This window comes from Podarcis raffonei, chromosome 10 (assembly GCF_027172205.1).
Source record: "Podarcis raffonei isolate rPodRaf1 chromosome 10, rPodRaf1.pri, whole genome shotgun sequence".
Lineage (NCBI taxonomy): Eukaryota > Metazoa > Chordata > Lepidosauria > Squamata > Lacertidae > Podarcis > Podarcis raffonei.
Window position 1 is genome coordinate 7,652,751 of NC_070611.1, and position 26,645 is coordinate 7,679,395.

At 40.4% G+C, this 26,645-nt stretch overlaps 1 protein-coding gene across 5 annotated transcripts in view; it reads right to left on the reverse strand.

Annotated features, from left to right (window-relative positions):
* The window catches only part of SRPK2 (SRSF protein kinase 2), an 87,805-nt gene that overhangs the window by 18,765 nt on the left and 42,395 nt on the right, over positions 1-26,645 (reverse strand). For all 5 annotated transcript variants that reach the window (XM_053404618.1, XM_053404617.1, XM_053404615.1 and 2 more), the window contains 9 exons: positions 15,431-15,585; positions 8,269-8,377; positions 7,530-7,617; positions 7,232-7,319; positions 5,726-5,832; positions 4,969-5,134; positions 2,885-2,910; positions 1,241-1,487; positions 114-602 (listed from right to left, as the gene is read on the reverse strand). In XM_053404618.1, coding sequence (XP_053260593.1) covers positions 114-602; positions 1,241-1,487; positions 2,885-2,910; positions 4,969-5,134; positions 5,726-5,832; positions 7,232-7,319; positions 7,530-7,617; positions 8,269-8,377; positions 15,431-15,585 — 1,475 coding nt within the window. The remainder of the gene's footprint in view (positions 1-113; positions 603-1,240; positions 1,488-2,884; positions 2,911-4,968; positions 5,135-5,725; positions 5,833-7,231; positions 7,320-7,529; positions 7,618-8,268; positions 8,378-15,430; positions 15,586-26,645) is intronic.

Sequence of the window (26,645 nt, forward strand, 5' to 3'; positions counted from 1 at the left end):
CTCTCCCTCTTACTTTACAGTGAATAAATATCCGCCAAGTACAGCAATGCAAAAATTAAAAATGGGTACGCTTTAGATAAATGGTCACAAATTTCTGAAACCAAAACACTTACTTTTTGGCAAGTCTCCAGTACTGGATGCTGAAACCGTCCTGCTCCTATCATGAGATGGAGTACTTCCGTCTCTTTCAGTTACAGCTGATTCTTCAGAAACAGCTGAACCACAAGCTACAGAATCTAAAGCTCCAGAGAATACGGAAGCCGAGAATTCAGAAAACTGTGACTCAGAAATTTTATGACGTCCATTTGGCAATTCACCATTAAATTGTTCGTAGGAGCTACTATAGCTGTAATCATTTTTTGCATTTGGCTCATCAAGATTATATTGCTCAGTATTTGGGCATTCCTCCTCTTCATCATCTTCATCTTCAATCTGTTCTTCCAGCAAGAAAGGACCATTTATAATGTGGCCATTTGTTTTGGGGGATTCTATCCAAGTGGGATCTGCAGATTCTGAGTTGACAAGTTCTTGTTCAACATCATCGTCTTTCTCTGTGTTTTCTTTTTCTGTATCTTCCTTTTCATCCTGATCTTCCGTTTCACCTTAGGGATTAAAATATATAAAGACTAGATTACACTTTCTCTCAGAAAATTATGGCCTCTTAAAACCAAGTGAGGTAAGTATTATGAAGTATCATTTGAATTTTCAGTTTCAGTACATGTTATGCAACAATACTATTTCATCTGAGTTAGCAAAGGCAAAGTAAAGGACTGCATAAATTTATGCTTATGTAAGTAAAGCAGATAGTCTTCTATAGCTTTTGCCTGGAGGGGAGCTATTACCTTGGGAAAAACTTTTTTTATATCAATGGCTGGTTACTTCTACAGTTGCCTTCTCCAACAAAGATGTCTCTTCAGCATTTCATTTTGGCACCACTCTGAACAAAACTTAGTGTGCTAAGCCAGTGGTGCACCATAATAGTAATGGCACTTATTGATTTCCATGTTCCTTACGCCCTCCATATCAAAAAGCATCCTCCACTTGCAGGATTGAATTGGGGGTCTGCTCTTTGCAGAAAAGACATGCAAAGTCTTTTGCAGCTCATGGAATGAATTTCATGGTTCTTTGGCTCTGACCAATGGCAGCCTACAAAACAGTTGATGCTCAGAGCATCGTTGCAACAGCATCTCTGGACACACTGCATCTTTTATATCCAAATTTAAGAAGACCCAGCACTTACCATCCTCATTCCCAAGTTCTTCATCTGCTACCTCCTCTAACTCAACAGTTTTTAGCTTGACTTCTGGGTGGTATTCGTCCTCTTGTTCATTGGACGATACAGTAGATGTTACATTTTCTTCTATTTTTTTTCTTTCGGCTTCCCGCTCCAGTTCCTCTATTTCCTGCAAGCGCTTTTCTAGTAGCTCAGCCTGTCTCTTTTGCTTTTTTTTCAATTTCTTCTTTTTGTTTTTAGATATTTTTCCAATCTAAGAAATTTAACATAGCTAATTACCATTTATTGATCCTTACAGCCATCCAATGTGAAGGTTGGGTTACCCTATGAAAGTCTAGCATCTGTGAACTGAGAACACTAATGCATAGTATTGCACAACTGACTTTCTATAAAATTGAAACTCAAGAGGCAATTCAGAGCATAAAGTAGCCTCAAGCTATAATTGCTTTGCTGACATAAGATATACAAGCTGAATAGAGAGGCCCCATTATTTCTCACTATATAAACCACTGCAAGCACAGCATACCTATTTTTTAGGCTACAAATGGAACATATTGCCATCTGTACTAGACAAGTTAGTTGTTGGGTGCAATTAAATGTGCTAGGATTATCCTTTAAACCCCCAATGAAAAGTTTATAGCATGCAAATTACTTATAAAGATTTTAAAGTAGCACTGTATTTTTCGCTCCATAAGACGCACATGACCATAAGACGCACCTAGTTTTTAGAGGGGGAAAGGGTGAAAGCCCCGTTTTTTGAGGATCAGCTCAAAGGTGTGCAGCTTCTTTTGCAAAGGGGAAAAGCCCCCTTTTTTGAGGATCAGCTCAAAGTTGTTGAGTTTACTTTGCAAACGGGGAAAATCCTGCTTTTATGGGGTTCAACTCACAGTTCTGCAGCTTCTTTAGGAAAGGAAAGGGAGCCGTTTCTACAGTTTCCAAACAGATAATCTAATTAGCCGGTCACATGTCGCTGGGGAAATAAACAGTCTCCGTTTGCAGAACATTCAACAATGGAGGCCTGGGCAAGGAGGCGGGGCCAGAAAGGGAGCCAGAAATAGACCGCACATTCACTCCATAAGACGCACAGACATTTCACCTTACTTTTTAGGAGGAAAAAAGCGTGTCTTATGGAGCGAAAAATACGGTATACACATCTTGCTATATAACTGGTTTGGGGCCTGACCATCTGAAGGATTGCTTCCTCCCTGCCCAGTCCCTAAAGTTCATTTTCAGGGGCCCTTTGCTAGATGCCCCCACTAAATGAAGTGAGGCAGGTGGCGACTGTACTTTTTTATTTTATCATTAAAAAAACCTATGGTTATAGCTTAAACAAGTGAGGTTTAGAAACCATGGTTTGAACTTGGCTTCTTTTAATCTAACTATAATTAAAGTCTTCCTTAGTTTTTCAGTTTGGATGGAATGGCAACCCACATGGTTAAGCAGAAGCAAACAAGAACGCTTCAGAACTCTTCCAGGTATGCAGGAGGAAAAGGTAATGCAAGATTAATTTAGACAAAAGATCCGATTTATAAACCAAAACTGTAGTTAAATAAGGATCATGGATGAAATTTAAAATGCTAACAATTTAAACTCTCAACTCTTTAAACAGGAAACCTGAATACTCAAGAAGAATAGCACAAGACTACTTACGGGTTTTTGCTGAGGGGCAGTACTCACTAAAAAAGAAAAGAAAACAAAAGAGGAAAGAAAGAAAACACGTAAGAGTCAAATTTATAAAGTGATTTGTGTACATTCTGTGCAATAATCAGAAACATCTTCTAATGAGAGGCTGATGGTCAGGTACAACCTTAGATAATCTTTATCCAACCTAAAGTGTCTGGAGGAGGAGGAGGAGGAGGAGGAGGAGGAGGAGGAGGAGGAGGAGGAGGAGAAGGAGAAGAAGAAGAAGAAGAAGAAGAAGGAGGAGGAGGAGGAGGAGGAGGAGGAGGAGGAGGAGGAGGAGGAGAAGGAGAAGGAGAAAAATCTGCACAATTTATATGAGACTCTACAACCTTGTTAGGGCCAGTGAATGGGTTTTAGGTTTTAAGCCCTAAGAAAGTTCTTCATCATGAACTAACAAAAGATGAAAAATATTGAAATATTACTCTTTTCCAACCTTACAATGTTAAATTATTTCCTTGTAAGTAATCCAGTTCCTAGTAAATCCATTTTACTGATACAGACTATAAAAACTTTTCAAGATTCTAATACTACCAAAGACCACTTAAAAGAAACATGGAAACAATGCACAGTGGTACCTCTGGTTATGGATGGGATCCGTTCCGGAAGCCCTCTGTATCCCAAAAAGTCTGTAAACAGAGGCGCCCTTCTGCACATGCGCGCTGCATGCAGATCGCTTCTGCGCATGCGGCAAAACCCGGAAGTATACACTTTCAGGTTTGCTGCATTTGCAACCTGAAGATTACATATCCAGAGGGATACGTAACCTGAGGTACCACTATATTATTAAAATATTCCACTTATAAACCAGTCAAAGCTAAATTTTGGGGGCTTCAGTTTAGTAAATAAGTAGTAAAGGTAAAGGGACCCCTGACGGTTAGGTCCAGTCGTGGACGACTCTGGGGTTGTGTCACTCATCTCGCTTTACTGGCCAAGGGAGTCGGCGTACAGCTTCCGGGTCATGTGGCCAGCATGACTAAGCCGCTTCTGGCGAACCAAAGCAGTATGCGGAAATGCCGTTTACCTTCCCACAGGAGTGGTACTTGTATTTATCTACTTGCACTTTGACGTATTTTCGAACTGCTAGGTTGGCAGGAGCAGGGACCGAGCAATGGGAGCTCACCCCGTTGCGGGGCTTCAAACCGCCAACCTTCCAATCGGCAAGCCCTAGGGTCTGTGGTTTAGACCACAGCGCCACCAGTAGACATTAAAGGGCTGCACACACCCTGACATTACACTTAGATGTTACAGAATGCATGCCTTTTCTGAGAGACTACCATCTCCATGTGATACATTATAATGTATTAAGTGTGAGGAGTTAATATGGTCCACAGTATGAGATGGCCATTACAAGGTGGCACTGACAAACTGACAAATTGCTTATTCTTTTTTAAGTATAACTGATTGATGTCCTGAATAATACACAAAATAGTAAGAAAACCAGTACTGCTTGTTCAGCTTATTTAATTAAGACTTCATGCATTTCAGACAGGACTGAACCCAGTTTCACAGCTCAAAGGCAATGAAATCTAAGGGACTTATTTGGTGTCTCATTTCTCTCTCTCTCTCTCTCTCTCTCTCTCTCTATATATATATATATATATATATGCATATCGCTCTCTGCACATAAAAGAAATCCCCTTCATGTGTGAGGAAGTGGGATACAGAGGGCAATGTCTTTAAAAATGCTTCACGATATAAGAGTGCACACCTAAAACACAGTTTAAAACTTAAAACTGGGGAAATGTTCCAGATCACCTTAGCTCATATGAATGTTGCATTAACAGCAGGAAACCAGTATAAATAAAGCTTGTAATTAAGGTTTTCCTGCCTACCAAAAGTGCAGAAGTATATGAAGAATTGCAGCACTCGGATTGCTTTGCTACATTAAAACGAACACTTCTTATACATTATTCATATTCTAATAACATTCTTAAACATTCAAATTAACCACGTTTAAATTTACTATTCTCATTAACGAAACTAATTAAATGTTGCTGCGGCAAGTATGCGATCTGTTTTTACTTACTGAGCGTTTAAAAGTACGGCCGTACCTGCAGAGCCAGAAGGAGGAGGAGCTCCTGCTTTCTGCCATTCCGTTGCTTCCGCAGCCATTCGACGCACATAGGTGTCATCCACACACATCAAGATGTTCTCTGGCTTGATGTCTGTATGGATGATCTTGCACTTGCTGTGGAGGTAATCTAGACCCTGCAGTACCTGGTTTGCAAACCAATAAAAGGAAGAATAATTTCATTACAATGAAAGCCTCTTCCACTCATTGTGTTACAAGAACTCAAAAGACTACATTTGGACATACATACATTATTTGGGAAGAGAACTGACTAATCTAGTTCACAGAACTTCAGTTCCCATCATCCCTGACCACTGGCCTTGTTAGCTATATCCCTTTGTTGGATTATGCACATAAACCATGGCTAAAATATTCTTAATAAAAATATTAAGGCACCTTTTTCTTCTTTCAATTAGATGATGTATGTTTTAGTAAAATAACTGGCACTTTTTCAGCAACTAACTTCTTGTGGGAAAAGCATTTTTCACTCCAGCTATGTGCTGTTAAGTGATGAGATGAAATGCACATAGGATATATTTTAAAGCAATTGCTACTTAAATTGTTTAGACTTAAACAATTTAATCAAGCAAGTAATTGAAGGCATCACATGCAATAGCAGATTTAGAGAGATTTCTAAAAAAATGTAGTCCTATCAACCTAGCTGGGTAGTTGATCAATTTTGCAAACAGCACTGAAGTATTAGCACATTTGTAGCTTTGTTGCATTAAACATCTTACCTGTCGAATTATACTTTTCACACAACGGATAGGAAGGCCCTGGTAGTTGGACTTAATTATCCATTTTAAAAGGTGATGTCCAAGTACTTCAAAAACCATACAGACATCTGAGATTCAATTAAGGATAAATCGTAAGTAATTTAATGACTTTCTAACCATGCTTACAAGCCCACCACACAAGAAAATATTTCACATTTCAACTGAGAACATTATCCTTTGTTCTTGTGTAATGAAAGTTTTCCAAGAATATATTTCAAGCATTTTGGTTTCCATCTTCTACTAGCAACTGGGGAATCTCCTATCGCTTGACCAATCCTTAGATGGCTGGGCTATGTATACATAAACCAGTTGAATCAGATAATCAGCATATCCAGTTTTGACAGAGCCCATTTTTGGGATCAAGCTCCTCTTCCCTACCCTCTGTTTCAGAGCATGGTAGGCAATGGTCTAGTGTAACATTGAACTGTCCTGGAGAAATGAAAGGGGTGTGTGTGGGAATGCTCAGTTCCAACCACTTTTCCTTAATCCCGGTTTACATTATGTCTTTACTGACCTTGTGCATATTTTAGCAGTGGTCAGTCATTCCATTTTGAACCCAACAGAAAAACCAAATCAATGTAAGCCTGCTAACTCATTCTCAAAAGAGACCCACTGAAATTAAGCAGGTCACAGATACCTGACCATTAACTTCAATGGGTCTACTCTTTTATACCTAATTTTAACATGGAACTGCAACAGCAAACTAGAGAAGCCCAGAAGATTTTTGGGTTGTAGTCAACTTTTTTATTTATTAAAATAATGTGTTGGCCATTTTTACAGAGCAGAAGGAAAATTTATTTAATATGAATTTCACAGAGTCAACATTGTCAGAAGAAGCCAAATATCCTAGACTAGAGTTTGAACTTGTGTTCAGATCAGAACCTGAAATATGTTTTTTAAAAATCCAAACCAACAAAAATATACAGATAACTTACTATAAAAGCAACAGAAAGAACAGGTACGCCTTCCTTTTTTTAAAAAAAAACCCCATAAAGATAACAGCTTACAGGTTTATAAACAAACATGAAGCACCTCTCAAATAAACATTGTTTTCAAGTCTACCACAACAGCTCATTCTAAATATCCATATAATATTTTCAGTATTTCCTTCACTGTTATGCACTAATAATAACAACAATATTTCTGGGCTGGATCCAGTCTTGCACTCAGCCAAGTTCCATTAGTGCTGGAGGAATGAGGCAGGGTGAGATTTTTGCCAATTCCCACTTCTCATTGGAATAAAAAATAATTGAAGATACCCATTTCCTACAGTTCAAAGGCTGTGTTGAATAAGAATCCCCTATGTGAATGGAAGAAGCCCTTCCATTTGTAGAATATTATGTCTGGAGCCAACCCAATGTCTTAAAAAATTACCTGCTAGCCTAGTGTTTTACTTGAAAAAGCATAAAGGTTTTCCTCTCTTTTAAAATCAAGACACTGGGCAATCAGCAAGAAAAAAAAAGATACGTATGCCATTCATGCCAGAAATTTTGAAGTCATCAATTAATTGTACAACCATGTCTTTATTTGGATCACTAGGGTCACTTTCGCGAACCTAAAAAAAGAAATGAAACAAGTCACTTAAATTAAAACTACCATTTGAAAAAAAATGTAAAGTTATTTTTAAAGATACTGCAGCTAAAAAATATTACTTGGTAGTTACAATTTTACTTACTATGTTTTACAGAATCACAAAATTAAACACACACACACAATTTCATTTACACTCAGTCACTAAGCTTGGGAGTGTTATCATAATACTTACACATTTAAGTAACTTTATTTCATCCAAGGCTGTCTCTGTATAATGTTGAGCACTTTTCACAACTTTCATTGCAACAAACCTTTTCCCCCTTTAAAACAGGAAGTAAACAAACTATCAGAGCCAATACTTTTTTCCTATTTAAGACAGACATCCAATGTCCTACTGGAGAATAAGTACAACTTTAAAACAATTTGTGGCAATTTTCAATAATATTCAGGTGTGAATGATAAATTTAACCTTTTCTCAATTATTATCTTTCAAACAGTTAGAGAGCAATGTCTCTTAAGGGTTATTAAAGACACATTTGACTCAAAGCAAAGACAGCATTAATATACAATGGTACTTATATAGGAGATAGACTAGAAACATTTATATAACCTCAACTAGACTCCAACCCATTAGTTATTCAAAATAAACCAAAACCACCATTTACATGTATTAGAACAGGGGTAGCCAACCCGGTGCTCTCTAGATGGAATAACTCAGTTGGTAACTCTTAATCTCAGGGGCGTGGGTTCGAGCCACACATTGGGCAAATGTCCCTGGATTGCAAGGGGTTGGACTAGATGTCCTTTGTGGTCCCTCCCAACTCTACAATTCTATGGTTCTATGATTCCTATCATCCTTGACCAGTAGTCACACTTATTATTGCTGGTGGGAACTGTAGTCTAAAACACCAGCTTGGCTACCCCTGCTTTAGAGAGCTAACATGCAAAGGAGGAAAGTTGTTGTTTCTTACTGCATATCCCAGCATAGCCAGACTGTAGAGAAGTGTCCCCATCCTAATTTCCTGATAACATGATACCGACCATTGAAAAGATCTCCAATTTTCACTGGATGATAGCCACCTTTCAAAAAAGAGTGGGGGATGGGAGGCAAAATTAGCATTGATTACCTATACAACAGTGTCTTAGCACTTCCAAGTAGCTTTAAGTGGTAATCCTAAACGTACTTACAAGATGTGGGGGTCCAATATGGCAATTAATAGGCCCCTTAGTCGGCCCATTTCAATTAATAAACATGACTAAGTTAGGTCCATTCATTTCAATAGGTTTAATTTCAGTAAAACTTTGCCGAATACCATCCAAATGAGCAAGTCTCACTGAACTAGATTTCAAGTAAACATGTATATGATTTCACTGTCAAACTTGTTCTCCCACTTTAGAAAAAATATCAGATATGTCAGGAAGTTGCTTGTATAGTTCAATCTATATTTGCTTCTATCGAAAGACGTCAACAAGAAGAAAATCCTGTTGGAACCAGGAAATTAATAGGACTGTGAACTCAGTTTCAACTAAGAGTATTGTTCCAGTTTAAAGCTGCATTTAAACCTGATTTTCTTCCCCTACAACTGGGATGAACAATTTTATCAGGGGTCACTCTCTTCTCCAAGCAGTGGTCCAGAAATTTATTATGTGCAGGTGTCATAATAAATCTGGCACCATCGAAGAGCATTGGGCTTCCCAAGTTTGAATCACATGCTCCCAAGCATTGCATTACATACAGGAATTCTGATTGACATATTGCACTCACAAGGTTTATAATATTAATGTATGGAATCTCTCATTATATATTTTATAAAACCTTTTCCTTGCTAGTCAAGCTGCAGCCAGTTCCACCTCCACCATCCTCCCCACACCCCTCTATAGTAAAATTTGGCAGAGCACCAGGAACTGGAGTGGGCCAGCAGACTGCCAATTGGCCACCCCTGCTGTACAACCTAATTATCAAGATGATTTTCTGCTGCAACACCTCAGTTTTGAGCACAGAACATATTGTATCCAAAGTTCAGTACTAAGTTTCACAAGAGATCACACTTTTATTAAATTACATCAACAATGAATCAAGTATAATTCAAGCCGGTGTTTTTTGAAAGGAATTTCTGCTTCTGACTTTGGGCTCGTCACAACTCTGCTTGTCCCAGCACTCTCCCCTGGGAAAACCTGCTCTGTACCATAGAATCAGAGCAATTGACAAAGATTGACATCTGCTCCAACTGAGCGGTAAAGGTAAAGGGACCCCTGACCATTAGGTCCAGTTGTGACCGACTCTGGGGTTGCGGCGCTCATCTTGCTTTATTGGCCGAGGGAGCCGGCGTACAGCTTCCGGGTCATGTGGCCAGCATGGCGAACGAGAGCAGCGCACGGAAACGCCGTTTACCTTCCCGCTGGAGTGGTACCTATTTATCTACTTGCACTTTGACGTGCTTTCGTACTGCTAGGTTGGCAGGAGCAGGGACCGAGCAATGGGAGCTCACCGCGTCGCGGGGATTCGAACCGCTGACCTTCTGATCAGCAAGTCCTAGGCTCTGTGGTTTAACCCACAGTGCCACCCGTGTTCCTTGCAGTATTGAGCGGTAAAGAGCAGGTAATCCAGGGGAACAGAAAGCCTCTCAACCCCGTGCTTTCTAGGAGCAGGACAAGCAAAGTGTGAACAAGCCCTTAAACTAACTACTTCAAATGTCCAAACTTGAGCTTCAGCAGCTCAATACACCAAACAATAGTTTGGCAAAGCTTATCTATAACTTGGTGCTTTGTCTGAGTAACGTAAAACATACAATGGTTTACTATTAGCTGACAAGCCAGAATGAAAAACCACAATTCTACATCATGCCTGCAAGCTATGGTTTGACATGACATCCAAATTCAAAAGCCACAGTTAGGGCCATCACTCGCCTCCACAGGCAGTTGCAATGTAAACACATCAATGATAAGTACATGGAGAACAAAAAGCATAAAACATCACCACCCCGCCACACAACTCATCTTCAATAGTCTAATCTTGCGCCCTGGCTTTTACTGATTGTTTTCTGCATAGAAGACACTGCAAAAAGGTTTCCAGTACACACGAAAGGAATTAAAATAAAAAGAGACCCAAAACTACAGGGCCACAATGCCAACATATTTGCTACCAAGACATGCAGACTGATAAAAGGTACATGCCTAATTATGGAATCCTAAATCCATTCTGCTCAAGCCTTTTAATGATGAACTCAGCTGTGAACGACTGTGTTCTTGAGTTTCATTCCACTTTTCTATCCAGCCCTCAACTGAGTACAAGTTCAAAGGTTGCCTACAGGCACTTTAGGATTCTGAGTTAGCAACTGTGGTGAGGCAGTGGTGAGAGAGGGCAGTGGATTTCCAAAACCTGCTACCTAAACTCCTTTTAAATGCCACGGATTGGGATTTTCTGCATGCAGGCCCTTTACCAGAGAGCCATATTCACACTTCAGCGCCAGTTGCTGCCATCCATAAACTTTTTGCCCCCACAACTCCAGCACTGCTCCATGCTTCAACACAACCAGCTGCAGATGTTGCACAGAACCCATCTCCTGTGCAAGCTGGTGCTTAGGTGAGTCCTCACAAGAAGACACTAATTCAGAGCAGGAAACCAAGATTAGGAATCCAAAAAATTACTCTGCAACAGGGTGATTTGATTTAAATCAAATTGATTTAAATCATTAGTCAGTAAGACTTGATTTAAATCATTTTTTTACAGAAAGACTCATTCTTACTGGTATAATCTTAATATTTACAACCAGATGAAGGTTTCATTTTTGGAATAATAAATTTTCAGTGTAGTTTTTACAGTTATACCAAAAATTACTGATTTCGATATACTATTAGAAATACATAGACAATTATTAAATTATTGTTTATATTTGGACAACTTTTCTGCTGTACTTTATTGGAAGGAGAAAAAAAATCATTTCCTTAATAACAATTTAAACAACTTGTTTAACTAAAACAGTAATATTATAGCATATGTATCCATGTTTGTTAACTGATGTGGTTAAATGGTTTAAAAAAACAAACAAACAACCAGACTGAGTTTTAGCACAGGTGAAAAACTTAAATCAAATCCTTATTTCCTGATGACTAGCCTTTGGACTATAATGTAACTTAAATAGAAAACTATCTTTAGAAAGACTTTTCCTCCAAAAGCATTTTATTTTAAAAATCCGATTTAAAAAATAATAATCCAAAATCTTTGATTTTTATCCACCCTGCTCTGCAATTTTCCATGGCAATGTCAATCTGCTTTTACAAACACTGCTTTTCCCCACAGTTAAGAGGGAGAGAAATCTAATGAGAAAGGTTTTTTATAGGCTATGGGGTTACGATGCTAAAAAAAATTCAGCTTGATGCTATTTGTCTTTAAATAGTTCAACAGGTATCATCTATCTGTTACTAGCCTGAATAGATACACAAGTTAGGTTTCTGCCAGCATTCAGCTATGAATGGGTGCAGCTACACTATCTGGATGGGAAGAGGCAATACTGGAAAGAAAGTGACGTTTTTGGACAAAATGCTCAGGTGACTATTGTAGGGGACTTTGAAAGAAATTAAGGTAGAGGGGCAGAAACTTTCCAGAGACCAGTGCCTAAAAAAACCAGGAACATGCTGACAGCTGCCCTAAGTGTTTCAGGAGACAATTAGTCTGCTCTCATGAGTAGACTAGCCAATGATAACACGGTAGTACACATGTCACCACTTTGCCAGCAGTCAGGCAAAGTAAGGAAGAGTGCTTTCTGATCACATCCAGGGACTCTGGTAGGACGGAACTGAGACAAAGAACAATGTATGCTTGGAGCCTCAAACCAACATTTGGCACAATGCCTAAATTGAACACTGTTACATACTAAGGGTTTAGAGTGCCTGGTACTGTGAAAAAGAACAGAATCTGAAAAAGTACAAGGATTTCAATATACAGATCAAGGACCTAGATCAGTGGTGGGGAACCTCTGGCCTGAAGGCCTGATTAGACGCAGCAAAGGGTCCAGCTGCCCCACACCAGACATCATTTATGATATTGGGTGTGGAGCAGATTAAAGATGTGGCTATAAAGGAACAATCAAGAACTTTAAAGTATGCTCCCCATTGTTGCTTGGCAAACAGAAACTGTATTTGGCCTTTAAATTTAGCAGAAGAAGAAAACTCTGCTGGGATGAGTTCCACTCAGGAGCTCCCAACTGAAGCTGATCTCTGCCAAAAGCGGGGTGTCAAGCCACAGCCAATTGGCAGTGGCTGCGAATCCTGCTTCTTTTGCCAACATAGTTTTAAAGCAAGCCATGTGGGTAGAGGAACATTTAGCAAGCCAGTTTGCAAAGGAAAACACTTCACCTAATGCCACTATGATCAACAGGTGGGTGGATCTAGTTTCCCACTCTTGTTTTTGTTTTGTTTTTTAAAGATATTTATTAAGATTTTCCCATAATACAATAAAAAATCAAAAAAGAGAAAAAACAAAAAAGTTTAAAAACACATAAAGTTCAGAATCCTTATTTTCTATACCATATTTCCCTGACTTCCCCACACCTCTCCCTCTTGTATTCCAGTTCAGATTGTTGGTTCAACAAGTTCTTATCCCTATTTTTAAACCTTTTTATATTTAGATCTTTCAAAAAAGTCAATTTTGCCTTATAGACTTCATATTTATACATCATTGCTTATTCTTTAAACCTTTTTCTAAAGTCGACCTAAATTCCCTTCCACGATTTCCCCAATTTTCATACAAATATCCGAACAAAATAAAAACAGAACAGGTTAAATTATACACCCTTTGGATTCCCAGACTCCACCCCCCCCTTTCCCGGTTTCAATCCCCGACAAACGTCCATCAGTCCATCTACTATCAGCCTGGAGATCTCACGTCCGAGGCTCTTAATTCTCTCTCAATTCCTCTCTGCCCGTTTTTTTTGGTAGTCCTTAATATTAAACACCAAATCTCGGAGAAGCTTTAGCCCAATAAGGTCCATATTTCTTCCAGCCAGACCTCCATTTTTAAAAGTGGAGCCTAAATCTTGTTTCTCTAGTTTCCCACTCTTGAACTAGATGCAGCCACCTCCAAGAAAAAACACTTCAGAAGCCCAATTGTAACACACTGGCCACACATCACAGCGGCCTGGATCACATTTAAAGTAAACTAATCCAAACTATGGGACGCGGGTGGCACTGTGGGTTAAACCACAGAGTCTAGGACTTGCCAATCAGAAGGTTGGCGGTTCGAATCCCCGTGACGGGGTGAGCTCCCATTGCTCAGTCCCTGCTCCTGCCAACCTAGCAGTTCAAAAGCACATCAAAGTGCAAGTAGATAAATAGGTACCACTCTGGCGGGAAGGTAAACGGCGTTTCCATGCGCTGCTCTGGTTTGCCAGAAGCAGCTTAGTCATGCTGGTCACATGACCCGGAAGCTGTACGCTGGCTCCCTCGGCCAATAAAGCGAGATGAGCGCCGCAACCCCAGAGTCGGTCACGACTGGACCTAATGGTCAGGGGTCCCTTTACCTTTACTTTTTAATCCAAACTATGGCTTACCAGGGCCATGCAAACAAGATGGCTTCTGGAGAACAGCTTGCAGCCACTTTGCTATCCCCCAGTCCTTTTATCTCAGCTTGGCACAGCAAAGTTTGGCTTTGTCCCATGCTTTCTAGGCACACGTCGGAGCGGTTTGGCCTGTACCCCGCTGCTTCCCCCCCGGAAAACCTGCTCTTTAGAGCTAAACTGGAACAAACAGCAATCTGTGGAAAACCTGGTTGCTGTTTGTTCCGATTCAGTGGTAAATCACAGGTTTTCCTGGGGGAAAGCAGTGGGACAAAGTGACAAAGAGCCAGTGTGGTGTAGTGGTTAAGAGCAGTAGTCACGTAATCTGGGGAACCGGGTTCGTGTCTCCGCTCTTCCACATGCAGCTGCTGGGTGACCTTGGGCCAGTCACACTTCTTTGAAGTCTCTCAGCCCCACTCACCTCACAGAGTGTTTGTTGTGGGGGAGGAAGGGAAAGGAGATTGTTAGCCGCTTTGAGACTCCTGAAGGGGAGTGAAAGGCGGGATATCAAATCCAAACTCTTCTTCTTCTTCTTCTTCATCTGAATCCCATTTCAAAATTAAGCTTTCTCTCCTTAACCATGAATCAGGTATGTTCTTGGTTTGGCCTAGCACTACATGTGAGACAACTGACATCTTACACCAATTGCTTCACTATATATGCTTCACTGCAGCACGTAACACCAAACCTTGCAGATGTACAGACAAGCAGCAGCACTCCATATCCCCATGCCTTATATACAAATTCCTGAGACTCCCTAGATTGCCAATATGTGCTGCCATTGCCAATCCAAGTGAAAATGATTCCATAAATACTCCTCAATTTGTTTGAGAAGCCCGTGCTTCAAAGTTCTTAATAAAGGTTTTGGGGTTCCCTGGCTTCATTTTAATCCAGGCTGGTGAAGGGCTTATTAAAGAATGCTAAACCCAGGTAATGGGGAAGCCAAAGAATTCAAAGGGAGGAGACAGAGAGTGGTAGGGAGTGCATAATCCTGTGGCACAGTTTCCAATCTCAATTTAATTTTTACATCTACACTGGGCCATTCTTTATACCACTGTGTTTTCTTCAAGTGCTGGCATTCTATTTACACTACCCACCATGTTAATTTCTGGCTATCTGTTCTAAAGAGTCATTTTTCACATTCGTATCTTACTTCATGTGTAGAATTTATGCTCCTACAAAGCATACAAAGAACCAGATTGTGCACCAGGGGGTGCGGGGAACGAGTCGTTTGGAAACAACAACATTGGTAACCTGAAAGTGTCTCTTTAAATCTGGCACTCCAAAGGTTATAAAGAGCTGTTGTGCAATTTAGCTCTGTATTGAAAATAATGTGATGCTTCATATGACGACTGAATGCTCTTGAAGCAAAAGAAATAGAAAAAGCAGAGATTACTCTTCCAGAGCATCTCATGAATGTACCAGTATTCTTAGCTGGCTAGTGCTGGAAATTCCAGCCTCTGTGAATTGGATGAATGGGAGACATCTCCAGAGCTGGACCAACGTTAGCAAAGACAAGAGTTGACAGAAAAAATAATAAACTCTCTTCAGGCTGTGCAGTTTGCTCACACGCACTAACCTTTGCAATAATCTGCAGGGTCTTCTTGCTCTTCATCATCGGATCCCAGAATCTCCTCCTCTGGCTCTGGAGGGGCTGGCTCTGGCAAAGGAGGTGGAGGAGGTGGCGGGGGTGGTGGCGGGGGTGCAGAGGGAACTTTCTGTTGAGGCTCTGGCCTGCAAATGCAAAATGGTACATTCAGTAAATAATACTCTTGCCAAAATTACCCTCTGAGCACTTTATATTTCCTTTCTTGCCATTTAACAGTGCAATCCTAACCATGGCTACTCAGAAGTAAGTCCTATTAAATTCAATAGAGTCAGCATTTGGAAACTTCTTAAAATCCAAATCCATCTAACCGCCAGGATGAGAAAGAGCAAGAACTAGTATATATTTAACATAACCTGGCTGTGAGCACCACTATTTTACTGCATATTGGCTACAAACAATGGCCGTGACAGTGCTAAGGAATATTGCAAAATGGAGTGTAAGTACAAGAAAAGTCTGTTACAAACACCAGAGTAGGATACAAATGGGCTTTTGAAGATGAGTTCCATCTTCATTTTTACAAAGTTTGAGGAGTATGTTAAAAAGGAAAAAGGCATTAACAATATTTAGAAATCAGCATAGCAGATTTTTGAATCTAAAAGAGGATCTAATTCATAGATTTCCTTCACAGATTTTTATAATACCAAGCTAGCAAATTAAGAGATTCATCCAGCAAAACGAAAATCAAATAAGCCAAATATTTAAGACAGCAGCAAAAAAGAAACAAAACCCTCAAGATTTTTTTGTTAACTCAAGATTTCTGTGCAATATTTCAAATACAGAATTCTTTATTAAATCAGCCAAATATTTATATAAGAAATCTACAGCAAGTCATGTTTACAAATGGACCTACTGCACCCCTTATACAAAACATGTTAGATTTCCTATATTGTTTATACAGTGAGTTTCAGTAAGTTTTGTGATGAAAAAGATAAAGCCAAGTCAAACTTGCTTTCTTAGATAATGTTCAAAACAAGGATCTCCTTAAAAAGCAATTAAGCAACACTAACAAAACTTGTTGAGAGGTACTGAAGGCTATTTTGTATAATAAACTATACATTTTAGAAAGTAAAGCATATTCTTTGGTTTTGCCTGACAAACCTGATGAGGACTTGAGGAGCATGTTAGAATATAAACACATTGCAATTGAATTAGAGTATCAAAATCTTATTCTTCAATTATGACAATGGATTAAAGACAATCTATGTTAGTATACAGTTGCAATCGAAATTATTCAACCCCCACTACAAATCAGGTTTATTATCAAAATTTACAGACTTTCAGCTATTTGCAATGAGCAAATTAAGCAAAAGCAATTGAAATAGGTCAACCCAAAGGATGCTTCAAGTGGTTTCAGCTGAAAATGCAACTTATACTGCAACTTAAACCTGATTTGCAATGGGGGTTGAATGATTTCAATTGCAACTGTATCCTTTTAATAAATTCACAACTTGGTTCCTTCTTAAAATTGGACAGAGGGTAGAAAGCACAGAAGGAATCTTGATGCTCAGGCCAGTTATGTTTCAGATGTCGCACAAACCAAGATGACAAGGAGCCTTTGACTAATGCCACTTATGTTAACAATGATGCCTTCACTCCATTCCTAGTTTGGGGCAAACTAGAGTTGAAGACTCTTTTGGGGGGAAGTTCTTCCTCAGGCATAGGCAAACTCAGCCCTCCAGATGCTTTGAGACTACAATTCCCATCATTCCTGACCACTGGGGTCCTGTTAGCTAGGGATGATGGGAGTCGTAGTCCCAAAACATCTAGAGGGCCGAGTTTGCCTATGTCTGTTCTTCCTTATATAGGCCTGGAGCAGACTAGTGTGAAACATCTTTTTTTTTTCCATTGATGCCACAACTGTGGGCAAATCACAGCTGAGTACAGAGCAAATCTCTCTTCATTCAACTACCTACTCCACTTCCACCTCAGCATCTCATGCCTGAGGAAGGATCTGAAGTTATCAGTTTGTTAGAAGGAAGATACAGTCAAAACAGCACAATGGCAGCAACTTCCCATAGATTATGGAAGCAATCAACTCATTCATAATGTACACACCCATTCATAAAATCCCACCAACCAACAAAATGACTACATGAAAAAATTGCTCAACAATTCTTCCCAACCCACCAATAAATAAAAAAACTCAGTTTCAGATTTAATCAATCTTGCATAACACTGGAGACAACCTCACAAACTTAATTTTCACAAGAATATATAATGCCATATTTAAAATGCTTTTTACATAATAATGCTAATATATTTCAGTAGGTTGCTGTTCCATGTATTTTAAGAAGGTGTGAATTTTTTCTGTGCACAAAAACAGGAGTAATAGTATATCCAAATAGCAATACCGTATTAATATTGCCTGCTATACTCCAGTGTTCCTATGGCAACTGGCTCAGATTTCTATTCCCATCACCAACTGCCAAAGACAACTCTATGTAAGGAGAAAAATGGCTTTAAGTGTGTCTGTTCAGAAAAACTTTACCAGGCAAAGTTAAAAATGAAAGCTCTGGAATTTTGGGTCTTGAAAGATAAAGGACTCTTCTGTAGTTCCCATGTATTTTGTTATCATTAAACTCTAAATCAAAAAATTGACATGTTACAGGATTTTTGACCATTATCATCAGGGTGGGTTACAACATTAAAACACAATATTAAAAACATTTAAAAATGTTATGATTTTTTCCACCAGTCCAGACAGACGCACACAAACAAACACATCAGGTAGTGTAAATATGTGCTAGTAGAATCTGAACTGCATTAAAATAGACTAGGAAAAGCCTTATTCTCTAGGGAAATTGAATCTAAACTACATTTCAAAACCAAAGCACACGTTGCAAGCATAAGTACATGTCTGCAGGAGAAATGTCAGTCACTGCAGCCAACCATCTCATAAATGGATGTTTTAAGGAGCAAACAGGACAATGTAATTCAGTTTCACTGGGTGACATCCAGCACAGCATATACTTGCTAGTGCAATGGCACTTTCCCTTTCTTTTCACTCCTATTCCTACAGCCCAGGGGACTCCAAAACCTGCTCTGGGGGATAAGGGCATGCAGAATGGACTGAAGGAGGAAGAAGAGAAATGGTAAGTTCTGCTGTACAAGCTGATTTTCACTGCTCATATAGGTGGTCATCTTTAGAGCTTGCCACTTTGTATTAGCAACCATAAAATTTATGGGTGAAAATAACCTTTTCCCTTGGTTTTTCAGTTTTACTTTTCAATTTTACTTTACAGTGACTACTTTCTTCAGAATTAATTCTTCACTACATTGCATTAGTGTTAAGCTGCACTTAATACTTCAGCCTTTTAGTGGGCTTTAATTATCATACTCCCACACTATTATCACTGTTTACAAACATTAAAAACTCCCCCCTCCAGCTATTCTTGTGATTAACAGAAAAACACCAACAACAAAAAATGCTCTAATTAGTTTTGGTTAAATGCTTGCTCACTTTGTCTATAATCTTGGATCTTATTGCATCCTCAAATACCTACTTCAGCTTAATTAAAACCCTTGTATATTAATCTGATACCCCAATGCGGGGCATACTTATCTTTACATTAAATTTGCCAATGTGTTTTACTTGTTGCCGATAAACAGTTCCTTCTGATCTTAATAATGAACTTTTTAGTTCCAGGGGCATTTGGGAGAATTTATGGAACAAGAATGTGTGAGTATAATAATAACATGTTGCACACTTCAAAGGGTTGAAATATTTCCTTTTGCTCCCAAGCAGAAACAAGGAATTGTATACTTCCAAACAAGAACTGGCTTTCCGCTTGACCCTGTTGAGATGGTCACTAAAAGGAAAAAGGAAAAAAAACAAACTAGCTAAATCTCTCAGGATCTGTAAATCTACTCAATCTCTCCCCCTTCTCTAACGACAAGATGAGCATCTTTTCTTCATTCAAAGTGCTACAGCTAACTGTTATTTTGCCAAAGCTTACTTTCAAAGAGACAAAATTATTATTGGCTGCTGTTTACATGTTCCTACACTGGCTAGCATTCTGTTAGATTGATCCTGTAATGTTTGTGTAGGTATTTTAGCTAGAATGCTCTCCTGGTTCAGATTTGAGTGCCACCTTCCCACCATGCCTGTTCCATTTTGGACAGCATACACAGGCAAGTACAGTGGTGCCCCGCAAGACGAACGCCTCGCAAGACGAAAAACCCGCTAGACGAAAGGGTTTTCCGTTTTGGAGGCGCTTCGCAAAACGAATTACCCTATGGGCTTCCTTCGCAAGACGAAAGCCCATAGGGAAATCTCCAGGACAGCGGGGAAGCGCAGCGCGTCTTCGAAGGCTGGCGGCAGGAGGAGGTCTCTCCGCCCCACCGGCAGCCTTCGGATGGCTGCGATCTGAAAATGCTGGCGGGCGGCAGCAAACGCTTCGCTGCCGCCCGCCAGCATTTTAAAAGCGGAGACTTCTCCGCTGTCCCGGGGCGATCTGAAAATGCTGGCGGGCGGCAGCGAACGCTGTCCTGGGGGCTTTTAAAATGCTGGCAGTCGGGAGGAAAGCCCTCCTGTCCCCGGAGCTTGCGGGGTGGGAGGTGGGGAGAAGGGCTTTTCTTCCCACCGCCAGCCTTCAGAACAGCCTTCTGAAGGCTGGCGGTGGGAAGAAAAGCCCTTGTCCCCCCCCCCAGCCTTCAGAAGAGGTCGGGGGACAGACTGTCCCCGGACCTGGTCTGAAGGCGGTTTCCATAGGAACGCATTGATTGATTTTCAATGCATTCCTATGGGAAACCGTGCTTCGCAAGATGAAAAACTCGCAAGAAGAAAAAACTTGCGGAACAAATTAATTCCGTCTTGCGAGGCACCACTGTAGTTGCTTAAGGATCCTTTAGTTAAAACCCCAAAGATGCTAGGTGAAAAGAAGAAAATAAAAGGGCCCTTCCTTTTGTGCCCCAATAGGCCAGATAGCTACTGCTCCTCCAGTTGCTTTACTTCTTAGTATCACAAGAACCACAGAGGTGCAATGCTGTTTCAATGCTCTTTCAACAACTGACTTCTGCACAGCCCCGCTTCCTTCGACAAGCCTAGTGGGAGACAGGCTACACAGATTTCCCTTGGAATGGGAAATACTCCTCAAAGACATATGAATTCTGAACAGTCCAAGCCTCACCAGATAAAGGTCCAATCATGACAACAGCATGCATACACTACTCCTATACGCAAACCAAACCAAACCAAACCTCACCAAACCAAACTCATCCCAGGTGAGAGTCAGAGACCTGTCTCCCCTGCCTACAATTCTACATCCTGACTGGGGGGGGGGGGAGCCCCTGCCCTGTGACTCCGTGAAGTGTTGACCTAAAGCAATGAACCCTTTAGGATGATCCCACCACCTAGGGCAAGGTCTGGACCACACCCACACCCCAGCTGTACTGGCTCAGCCAGTAATCAAACAGCACCTACACTACAATTAATAGCATGCAAAAGCAGCACTGAGAAAAATTGGCTGGGTGAAAAAAGCTGCATTTAATCACAATTATAGTGTGGCATGTATGTAGGAGGAGAGAGAACCTAGTGGGTGTCATGCAGGTTTCAAGTTGCACCTGGGACTGATGGGACAAAGAAGAAAAAACAGCTGATCCCACACGGGCTCCTTTGGGGGGAACAGTAGGATATAAATTCAGTAAAGAAATAAATTGCTGAAATTATAAAATCCAGCAGTTTGACAGATCTGTCTCTAGCCTTAACCAAAGAACTCAGGTTCCCTGTAAGAAAGAGAACAAAAACAAAGAGAAAAACGTAGGTATTTTATAGTAGCAAAGCTAGGAATTAAATTTTATGTGGAGAACAAGGTAAAAAGTAAGGTTGACAGAAGCCAAGTAGCAATACCTTGTGGCTGGAGATAACATAATCATCAAAAAAATAAAAATACCATCTTGAAGTAACAGATCATCAGTCCATTTTAGGAAGTCAATCCTGAATGCCTAAACTTTGTTTAAGGACACAAAAAGCAAGTAAGCTGTGTTGGACCATAAGAAAATCAGACCATAGGGGTTTTTTGCATGGATCTACATGGCTTCCTTTGTTTTGTGGATGTCAAGGGTTATATTATTCATGGGCAGAGAGCCAGTGTGGTGCTGAACTAGGGTCTGAGATACCAGGGTTCAGATTGCCACTCAGCTATGAAGCTCACTGAGTGACAATCTCAGCATAACCTACCTCACAGGGTTGTTGTGAGCATAAAAAGGAGAGAGGGAGCACAATACATGGGACTGTGATGTCCTTGTTTCAGTTCACATACTGTTTTGTAAAGTCTGATTCACCTTCAAATGCAAACTGGATTGAATTTCTCAACCTCCCATATAATTAACATGGACAAGGGTAGTGTTCCTACCCTCTAGTCAGCAGGACTGAGACCTCTGGAGTGTGTACACACCCTATTCTCTAACTGATTCCAATCAATTCAGCCTGATGACATACCTGTTGATTTACAGCCCTTAAGAGGGCAGGAGGGGAGGAACTGTACAGGAAACACTGAGCAACCCAACTGTAGAATACCGCTAATACAATAAATGCATGAACATCCATTAAGGTTAAGACTCACACCAAAAGGATGTACACGAAAGGATGGTGTTTCCTGCTTGGCAGGGGTTGGACTCGATGGCCCTTGTGGTCTCTTCCAACTCTATGATTCTATGATTCTATGAAAACCCTTTGGTGTCCCAATCACTGCTTTCTGTAGGTGTGGTAGGAAAAGGCTATCAATACCTCTCTCCTCTTTTGTCTTAAGAAAAAGCCCCCTCCCAGTTAATTGAAGCTTTAAGAGGAATCCTCATGCTAGAACAAAGGTTCTATTTTATTCTAGTCTTTTGCGCGTAGCCTTCATTTTCCTTGGTTTTCCCACCCCTCCATCTTCATTATTTTTGTATTCTGTTTTCCAAGATCTCTGAGGGACCTTGTATCCGACCAGTGCTTTTGTTCAACTTCCATGACTTTCTCCCAAGGAAAGTTCCAAACGTTATGGCGCTCAAGGGAAGGATTTGCCTAGCCCCGTTTCTCCATCACAGTATATTCCTTGTTATTTCTTGACAGCATGCTACACTTTGCAATCTAAGAGTGCCTAGACCTTTGAGAAGTCATAAGGAACAACCCAAGCAACTACAGTGCCCCAACGCAAAGGAAGATCTCAAGATCTAAGCAGAACCCAGAAATAGATAATGTTGCCACTTGGGCCTCCTGTCACTTTCTAACTCTCCAGGCAAGCATGTCACAAACACTGTCCCAGGCAGTGTCATTTATATTTGGCTTCTTTCTCTAACCTGAGTCAGCTCTCCATATGTGTATCTGGTGCCCACTGCCTTCAGATTTTCTTGCTTAACATTAATTTCCCATCTCCTTTCTTCGCCTGCTGCTCTGTCTCAGTCCTTTCCATCTCCTCCTTCTATAGATTTAGTGAAGCAATTATCAGTCCAATGTGATTGCTGTGCATGTATCTAATATGTGTATTTTGTAATAAAATGAATATTTAATTACTTTAAACTCTGATTCATCATCTCCTTTTTGGGGGGGAGGGGGAGGATATAAACTTAATAAATAAATAAAATAGTGTCTTGGAAAATCTAGGTTTTGACATGGCACATCATAATTCTTGGTTTTGATACTTAACACACATTCCTTGGGTATACATTTGAAGCAGAATATTTGTGCAGACAAGGACACATGGTAGCAAATTGATGCTTATCCTATGGCCTGCCCAAGCCATTTTAGGTCCTCAGCTCCAGGACAGATTTTAAGGAAGATGTTGGATTAGAAGCAACACAGGTGCATTCTGCAGGTACAGAATGTTATAGTATGCTTCATTAAAAGTCAGCTAGGAAACTGTAGGAATGAATCGATCTCTCATTATTGAACCTGAAGACCACCCTAGAAGTTTCTGCTGAAAGGTGGCTTGTGAATTCTCTAAAACAAACAAACAAACAAACAAACAAACAAACAAACAGTTTTTCTTCTTTTCTACACACCAGCCTCCTATCCAGGCTTGGGATGATAACCCATACATTCCAGAATGTCACAGGAGATACAATAAGTTAAAAACTATTGGGAGCCAGCTCATCAGCGCATTAACATTATTTCTCAACAGCACTTTCTGGCATGAAGGCCTATCTAGCAATTGCTATTTATGGATTCTAAACCTTGATTCTTGACTACCCTGGTTCACGGTACATAAGACTGTTTTCCAAAGCTTTGTAAAATGTGACTGGTGCAGAATGTTAACAGCTACCTGCTACTGGGGTGAGTATGCCACCCCCCGCCTGCACCTCTGAACATTTCATTTAAGGTTTTTACACAAACATGTCAAACATTAACATTGAGGGGTAGCCTATCTTGGCACACATATATGTATGTTACATTATTGCATTGGCTTTCAATTGCTTTCTTGGTAACAATGTCCTGAGCAAGACTATCTGGAACACTATCGGTTCTTATATTCCTCATCATAGTGTTGTTTTCTTGGGCCACAATCCAGCTCAGAGGAAGAGGAGGCAGTGCCTGAGGAGCCATATGCCCAGACTATCCAGGCCAAAAGGTGTGGCCTTCCTCGACTCCTCTAGCTCAGAAGGCACTGCATCTAGGCAGCACCCCTCCTCAAGCCATAGAAGCCAGCAACTGCAAAGTTGGGCAATGGCCTGTTAAAACAAGACATAGCTCCTTAGAGAGCATAGGGCATCAGGTCAGCTAGCTCTCATAAGACTGAACCATGCTGCCAAGGCAACAATTTACTCCTGGTGAGTTTGGGCCTACAGGGAGCTCTCCATGATTCTGCTCAACTGTCTTCTGTCCTGCCCACTCTTACTTGGTTGATTCTCTTCAAGACCTAACAACTCTCCTAAAAATGTGTCTGCCCCAGACTCTATCTGACACCACCATCCTAGACCCCAACCCAAGGATAGACCAAATACACAGTAACGACGGTGGGAAATGACATCTGAACGTCAATGTGCCTTAAGCCAATATAGGCAAAAGCACAAAGAAGACATTCCCAGTAGCCACTCCACAGCTACTGAACTCCCTTCTCCTAGAGGAGCTTGCCCAATCTTAAACACCCTGCAGAAGTACTGGGGAAACCCCTTTGCAGCCGATTAATTTATTTTTAATCAATTAAGTTTCATATTTTTATCCCATTTGTTTAATGGCATCAGCTACCCCAACTCACGTAACTCCTCAAAAACAAAAACATCACAACATAGCTTACAATAGACAATATTCCAATCAAACACAGCTCCTGGGATGTCAGGTACCGAGAGCAGGTCTGTGTTGCACCATAGAAAGCCCTCAAGACAATTCAGACACAGCACTGATAAGCTCCAGAGGGAACAACCCTGCACTACGTTGGACAGTGATTCACTGCCTTTACGGTGAGCAGAATATAATCAGCAAATAAAATAAAAAAATCAATCACACTTTGGTACAGAACTATTAAATGCAGTAAATTTGCTACATTTACAGCTGGTTAGAGTTGGTTTAGAAAGTTCCAAATTAAAATGCCAACCCTAAATTTATGTCAGCTCATCTGCCCTAAGATGTAAGGATGCTGTTATGTTTCATAATTTATAATTTACTTTTCTGTAAACCCTCTCCTAAGAACTTACAATGTGCACAGAAAATTTCAAGGGTGAATGTTTGAGCACTAAGCAAAAAAAATGCACATTTGTTTTTATAGCCAACATTTCTGACCTTTGGAAAACTTGTGCCCTGAGTGGCACACTGAAAGCCCATTAATTGTTTTCACTGCACTGTTGGCTAAGAGTAGCAATGCTAACATTGTAAGATCACAAGGACTGCAACATGAAAGTACAGCTGAATCAAACTTTACTGACTTTCTAGCATCAGCTAAAGACACATCTTCTTTATTCAGGCATTGCAAGCAGGGTTTAAATTGTGTATGTGTTTTGGGATATATATGGAGGATTGTTTTTATATATTTTCTACACTGCCCTGGGATTCCATGGAAAGAAAGGCAGTCTAAAGATGCAATAAATAAATTCAATAAACAAATAAAACATTTCAGTAAAATGTCTTGGAAATCAGCCAACCAAGACAACTCATACGAACTGACCTCTGAACATCTTGATTACCGTATTTTTCGCTCTATAACACGCACCCGACCATAACACGCATGTAGTTTTTAGAGGAGGAAAACAAGAAAAAAATATATTCTAAACGAAATAGTGGACATATGATATTTGTGGTTCATGCTGTGGCCACAGACATGTGATCTGACAGTGAGTTTGGAGTAGCCCAATGCAAAAATCCTGAGGATCCATGTGGATCCATGCATTGTAACCACAGAGGAGGGAAGGAAGGGGAACCATGGATCCTCTGCTCACGACTGCAGCAGATCCCCCCCCGCCACCCGCAGGCATTCGCTCCATAACACGCACAGACATTTCCCCTTACTTTCTGGGAGGAAAAAAGTGAGCGTTATGGTGCAAAAAGTACGGTATATTTTATTTTACAATCACTACTTCCTAGTCCCTCAAAATTAAGCAGTTTCCTTGATGAGAGGTTTAAATGTAGCTTGCACAAACAAAAGTTATATCATAACAGTAAATAGCTATTTGACCTTGATCAATATCGAGCATGGCCAACCTACTTTCATTTCTCAACTGTTTTCATGTGCCCATCAAACCCTCCCTCTAATGAACAATTACTTGGCTCTTCTAATTGAAACAGTCAAAGCTGGTGACTTGCTTTCACACAGATTTAACAGCCACAATTCTAAGCAGCTGTATTTATTTTAGTGCTCTATATCTCATACCTGAGTTTGCTTGTTTCCTCCTTCCATTCTCCATTTGTGCTATTTCTTTTGAGTTTGGAAACTGAGCTCACTGTAATTGTGCTAATTCAGAAATCTGTACTTATTTCATAGACTATGAGTCTATGTTGGAATGGACCCCGTGCATCATCTAGTCCAACCCCTGCCACACAGGAATATGCACCCATACAGGAATCAAACCTGTGACCTTGGCATTAGGAGTACAGTGGTGCCTCGCAAGACAAAATTAATTCGTTCTGCGAGTTTCTTCGCCTTGCGATTTTTTCGTCTTGCGAAGCACGGTTTCCCAAAAACCTCAAAAAAGGCTACCACACCGCGTGCTATGAGTTGCTCTTGCAAGACGTTTTCGTCTTGCGCAGCAAGCCCATAGGGAAATTCGTCTTGCGAAG